The following is a 7,074-nucleotide window of genomic DNA, read 5'->3' as shown; positions in this document are numbered from 1 at the left end:
GTAGAATCTGTTTTAGCGCAGCTCAATGCGATTCCCTAGGCTCCTGAAAATATTGACTCAGAATCCCTACAAAGTATGAGAGGTCTGGCCGAGTATGGAGCAAGTATCTGAGACAGCCAATCTTTCTTCTATAAAGATGTTCATCAATACGCTTCAGATCTTATGTCTTAGAAAGCTCTAGACCGGGTTCCATCGGTATGAGAACAGAGTTACACTCACTCATACCAGTTTCTTCTAAAATCTTCTTTGTATACCTTTCTTATCTTAGCACAATCCCATCTTCACCTTGACACACTTCAATCCCGAGGTAGTAGGTGAGTTTTCCCAGATCACTCATCTCGAATTTTCTTTTCATTCCTCTCTTAAAGTCAAGTATCAAATCCAGGCTAGAACCTGTAACAAGTAAATCGTCTACATAAACTGCCACAATGAGAAGATGCTCCTTGTCTCGTTTCTTATACAAAGATGGCTCTTTAATGCATTTTTCAAAGTTTAGCTCTCCAAGAATGTTGTTCAACTTAGTGTTCCAAGTGCGAGGTGCTTAATTAAGTCCATAGAGCGCCTTATGCAACTTGTAAACCTCCTCTTCACTATCTTTGACCACAAATCCCTCCGACTGAGTAACATAAACATCTTCTTTCAAATCTCCATGAAGAAATGCAGTCTTCACATCTATATGATGTACTTCCCATCCATTCGAAGCTGCCAAAGCAATGATGAAACAAATTGTTTCAATCCGAGATACAAGAGCAAAGACTTCATCAAAGACTATTCCATGTATTTGTACATACCATTTTGCCACAAGTCATGCTTTCTATTTTTTTATGCTATTATCCAAGTTGCATTTCAGTTTAAACACCCATTTTAAATCAATCAAATTTACCCCAAAAGGTAGATCAACCAAACTCCAAGTCTTGTTCTTTGTTATTGACATGATTTCTTCTTCACAAGCATCTCTCCAAACTTTCAACTTGCTTGCTTCTTTAAAACACCATGGTTCTTGATTAGCTGATAATAGAAGATTTTCTCCTTCTATATCTGCTAACAACACATAGTAGTTTAAATAGCTAGGTCTTTTAACATGTTTTCTTGATTGTCTTAAAACCGGTGGCTGCAACTGTTCTTGTTCTGCTACACTGTCCTGTTCTTCGGTCTTTGATTAATTACCAGTCTCTTTCTCACCATTAACATCACAACCTTCACTAGTCTCTCTGTTTTCCTCTGTTTCATTAGTAACTTCATCTCTACTAACTCCATTGTTACCAAACTCACCAAAACTAAGAGTAATCGTTCCTGATCCTGTAGAATGATCTTTAGAGTTGTTCCACTTCCAACTCTTGTATTCGTCAAACACAACATGTCTGCTAACTATGATTTTTCGGTTAATTGGATCGAGAAGTCGATACGCCTTTAAACCAGGTTCTGTTCCGAGATACAGAAAAATCTTCAACCTATCATCAAACTTTTTCAGATGTGGCGTTTCAATTTTAGCATAGGGAACACATCAAAACATCCGTAGATGGTCCACATTCGATTTCTCGTTCTTAAAACCTTCATACGGTGTTAGATTAGTCAAACTTCTTGTTCTCACTCTATTGATAATATAGGTTGCATGTCTTACTGCCTCTCCCCACAGATAATTAGTCATGCTAATGTGCTTCAAAAGGCTTCGAGTCATCTCTAATAGAGTCCTATTCTCTCTCTCAAAAACTCCATTATGTTGTGGTGTGTAAGGTGCAGTTAGGTGCCTATTGATGCCTTTTTCTCACAAAAACTTTGAAATTCTTGAGACATCCTCCTCTGTCAGTTCAGAATGTTTTGATCATAGCTCTAGATTCTTGTTCTACTATCGCCTTAAACCCTTTAAATTTCTCAAAAGCTTCACTCTTCTCTTTCAAAAGAATGGACCAAATGTAACGAGAGTGGTCATCGATTAACACAAAAATATACCTTTTGTGTGCAGCTGTAGATGGCGAGGTCTGTCCATAGAGATCTCCATGAATGAGTCCAGTACTTGTGTTGCTCGATAAGTAGTCGCTTTTGGGAATGCTTGCCTTTTTTGTTTTCCAAGTAAACAAGATGCACATGTTTCCTTCTCCTTTGGTACACTTGATATTCCAATAACTAGATATTTTGTTACCATTGTTTTTATAGTTTCAAGAATAATATGTCCTAATCATGCATCCCACAGACCTGCATCACTTGAAGCCATAAGTTGCAGACATCTCATATTTTCAACCTCCAATTTCACCTTGTATAACCTGTTTCTTCAACGACTTGCCCTTACTAGTAGGTTTCCATGTCGATCATGCAAAGTAAGATAGTCTTCTTTCATCCTGACATCACAGCTGGATTCAGTGGCTTGTCCCAAGCTTATGATATTGCTCTTAAGATCCGGTATATAGTAGATATCTGCAAGCACCTTTCGTTCACCTCCTTTGGTAATAAACAGAATCGACCCCTTCCCTTTTATATCTATGTGTGAATCATCACCAAAACAGACTTTTCTTGTAACCATATGATCGATTTTGCAAAACCAAGTACGATTTCCTGTCATATGGTTACTATCACCATTTTCTAAGTACCAAACTTTGTCTGAGCAATCTTCATACTATTTCGGCTTTACATTCTTCTCATTACGATACACCACCTCGTGCATCATAAGAGATGCAGCCTCATGAGTGTTATCTTCTTCTTTCTCAAGAGTTTCTTGTGCTTTGATTAGTTTGAATAGACGATCCAGACAGTTAGGATGCATAGTGTCCAATCTTGTCACACCATTACTTAAAAGGATTAGGATCAGTTATTGCTTAAGCTATCTTTTTCTTCTTCAAACTTATCCCAACGATATTTTCATGCAAAAAAATAAATGAATTAATATCATAATTTTGATGGTTTCTTAAACCCTAGAAAATGATTTTATTGTCTTTTAAATTTATAGATCATCTTAAAGAAATTCACAAAAACATGTTGTATTGAGTGAGTAGTTAAGTGCATACAAGTTCTAATGTGAACACAAGACTTTTATAATATGCTACGTTTTTAGAGGAACTATTTATTTTCAAGAAATTTTCTTTATGTATAATGTGTTAAGGATTTGCTTTATTAGATACTTGACACTTCAACATTAAAAAAAAATACTTAACACTTAATAGAACACTTATATAGGATCGATTTATAATTTCTAAGGGCCTACGGTTGAAGAATTAACAATCAACTACATTTACATAGATATCTTTGTCGATATCACTCTTGGCTTAATAAAATAGCTAGCTACTAGTACATTGCTTAAGCAAAAAGATGAAATCTCACATTTTGTTATAAAAACCAATGATCATTACTTTGTTTCATTCATCATTTATCGAAAAACAAGTGAAAGAAGAAAAAGGAAGGAGATGGAGTCAACAACGTTCCTCACCTCTAAAAACATTCCTCCATGTCAACAAGTGTTCCTCAAAATGCAAAAGTCAAGATCAGCATGGAGGTGTATTATGATCACTTCCAAAGTGATCATAATTGATGCTTTCCTTCTGATGGTTTTTGCCGCAAGCATCTCAAGCTTGCGGCACAAAAACTGGTGGAGCTTCCCCATATGGAAGTGGGCGTTAACATCGGGGGTTACCATAGCTGCTAAACATCTCACCTAATCATGGTGAGGATCTTCAGATTCATCATAAGGTGGATCCTCAGATCAAAGTAGCAAACAGTGTATGTTCTTCATGGTATTCAAGACGCCGCACGGTTGTGGATGACAATATTTTTTGTTATCACATTGATATCAAAGAAAGCGACAAAGCAGAAAAAGTTACTGCTTCTCGTGTTGATTGATTTTCTCACGCCGGTTCTAATCATCTTCTCCTTGTGGTCACAAAGTCCATCATCGCCATGTGTTGTTCAGCGTGGTTCCACATAACTAGTTACGAAGAACGGATCAAGGAGTCTCTCTTATTTTGGTCTGTTATTCTGTTGTTGAAGCTCTTTCCGGTCATCCTTGGAGCAAAATACGCCATGTATTTGACCCAAAGAAAACATCCGGTTGGGACATCAAGAAAATGCTCATGGTCCAAAAACACATTGGCATAGACGTGAAGATCCAAAGTGAAACCAAAGCGAAGACTGTAACAATAGATTCTTGCATACATAATTTAGGCATAACATGTGCATATTACAAAATTTATATGCAAAAATAAATAAATTTATGTGCATAGCAGCATATGTATGAAATTAAGTTAAACGTATTTCACTATTATATTAGGTCACTAATTAACTTAATTCACTATTATTCAACTATTGTTCCTTTTTCCTTCTCTTTCTTCTAATTTAAAAATAATTTGTCTATCATAAATTGTGTTTCTAGTAGAAACTTTCTATAATATTAAATTAATTTTAACTTATCTATAAAATTGTGGTATATTTCATTCTCTTTTTTATGAAATATTGTGGCAAAATAATGAGAACAATTGAAGAAAACAAAATAAAAAAGTAATAATACAGAGAGGAAAGAGAAAGAAAGAGATAATGCTCGTACATTCAGCTGCAAAAATCCAAGATTTTCTCCAAATACAAATTCGTCAATCATTCTCGCTGCAAAAGCTAGCTTATGACATTATTAATAGAATTTAATAATGTGGCATTTTATTTAACTTTTTTACAAAAAACTGGTTACCATAAAATTTCATACTTTATATTATAGAGAACCCTAACTACACTACAAATGGAAAGATAACAAAAACTGGTTCCACTAGAATTTGTAAATGCTTATCAACACTATTTAAACCAAAATATACATAAAAGATGTATGTACAAGTCCCAAAGAAAAAGTACAAAATTATTGTAGCTTTGGAGCTTTCGCTTCTATTGTGGAGTCTTTTGATTCTTTTAAAACAACCAGTGACATTTTTGTCTCTCATTTGTCAGCAGTAAATACGTTAGCTATAGGCTCTTCCATCAACATGGAACCTCAATGAATTTGATTTCACCCACTTGCCTCTTTGTTGAAAATATTTTCTGATATTTTCACAAACATTAATTAACTAGAATTCTATATATTCTTTATCTAGGAAGAGTCTCTCCTCTCTCCCCCTCCACTCTCCTCATCCATAGTTCTCGCCAAAAAGGTGTGACAATTTATTTATATTTTCTTATTAATTCTTTAACAATAAATATAGAGCTATTTAATAAAATTACCATGAACAGTAATTTTTTAAAAGAAACTGCCACATTACCCATTTTTCCATGAGTGCCACAACATTCATTTAAAAACACATTTATAGCTTTACATCAAAATGTGTTTTCACTTGCACGCCCAAAAATAAAAAGCAATGGGAAAACAATTATTTCACGTGAAGGAGAAGGGAAAAGGGAAAAAAACTCAAGCACATCTTTTTGTCTTCTCATTCATCTTTTTCCGCGTTCATTTTTTTCTCCGTGTTTTTGGTTTTCTCTGAGAAACTTTCTACAATATTAAATTAATTTTAACTTATCTATAAAATTATGGTATATTTCATTCTCTCTTTTATGAAATATTGTGCAAAATAATGAGGACAAGTGAAAAAAAAAAATAAAAAAGTAATAATATAGAGAGGAAAGAGAAAAAAGTAGCGCTGGGCAAACGGGTTAAACGGGTTAAACGGGTCGGGTTATTCGGTTTAAGCAAATTTCGGATTATGAATAATGTCACCGAATTGAACCGAAATTAATTTCGGTTTCGGATCGGTCGGTACTCGGTTTGTTCGGTTCGGATACCTGATTTATATTACCTTCCGAGATTAGCAGAAATTGTTCATATTTCGGTTAATTTAACCCGAAATAAACCTGTTGAAAGAGAAAACAAAGGAAAACAAGTACAAAAGTTTAAAAATCTGGTTGCTTCTCATCTAGGAAGCTTTACAAACCATTAAAGAACATGCTCAGCTAGCATTGTATCAAGTTTAAAGCTAGCATTACATCATGTACGTTAGTAACTATTAGAAAGTTGTAGAAGTTACACGAAGCATGATAATCTGCATCAAAAAGTACTCAAAAAATCGGCTTCCAAATCAGTTATATCCAGTCCTTTGTTAAGGCTGCCAATCCGCATCCAAAAGTAGGCAAAAGAGCAGCTTTCTATCTACTACCTGTGCACCATGAAAACCATAACAAAAGACTTAACAAATCTAATAAAGAAACAAAATCAAACATAATCTTAACAATGTAAATCAAATACATAATTAGAAACTAGAATATAGACTTTAATGCAAGACACAAGTAAGCAAACACTAAACTAAACACCTACGTACCATACTTTGTAGAATCATGGAGGAGCTGCCACTGAATTCCGAGAATCTACACAAGAAAAGAAGAGAAATTATAAAAGAGATTTGAAAAATTGAAAACATAGTAAAGAAACTTAGTGATACTTACCAAGAGATTCCAGAAACTCAACCTCTTCCAACATTTGCACCAAGTTTGATACTTGTGCTTCTGACTTATATGAACACTTTAGCCATTGCTGTGCACATATCAAAACCTCAACCATGTAAGGAGTTAAGGAACTCCTATAAGAGTCTAACACTCGGCCACTTGTACTAAAAGCTGACTCAGAAGCCACTGATGAGACTTGAATTGCTAGAACATCTCTAGCAAGTTCTGACAAGATTGGGAACTTAGAACTATTGCACCTCCACCAACTGAGAACATCAAAAGGTAACCCCAAACTGTTTTCAACTCTTACCTCAGTTTTTTCTGTCAAATAGGCCTTTAACTCATTGCAGCCGGGTTCACTTCTCTTACAACCAACCAACTGATTGTAAAGTGACTCCATCAGCTCACAATCATCATCATCCGAAATGTCACACATGACCGTAGGCTCAAAATCTGGAGGATCTGCATCGACTACTGGTTCACTCAGCCTAAGACTATAATCTTCATACAACTGCTTCATTGCACTTGAAACTGAAGACTCAAGTTGCTTACTCTCTACTGTGTCCTTGCCATAGAGCTGTTTGAAGCAGAGTCCAGCAAACTCCATTTTGTTGCGAGGATCAAAGGCACTGGCTATAATCACTAGAGGATTCATGTTATGCAATCCGTCCC

At 35.2% G+C, this 7,074-nt stretch overlaps 1 protein-coding gene across 1 annotated transcript; it reads left to right on the top strand.

Moving 5' to 3' along the window:
- Positions 3,396-4,267, top strand: LOC104759860 (mechanosensitive ion channel protein 10). Its single transcript, XM_010482742.1, is given in 5 exon segments — positions 3,396-3,617; positions 3,701-3,863; positions 3,866-3,969; positions 3,972-4,118; positions 4,256-4,267. Coding segments are annotated over 5 exon segments (648 nt in total).

Source organism: Camelina sativa, chromosome 17 (assembly GCF_000633955.1).
Source record: "Camelina sativa cultivar DH55 chromosome 17, Cs, whole genome shotgun sequence".
NCBI lineage: Eukaryota > Viridiplantae > Streptophyta > Magnoliopsida > Brassicales > Brassicaceae > Camelina > Camelina sativa.
The sequence above is the reverse complement of the archived record's forward strand: the minus strand, read 5'-3'. Positions and strand labels throughout refer to the sequence as shown.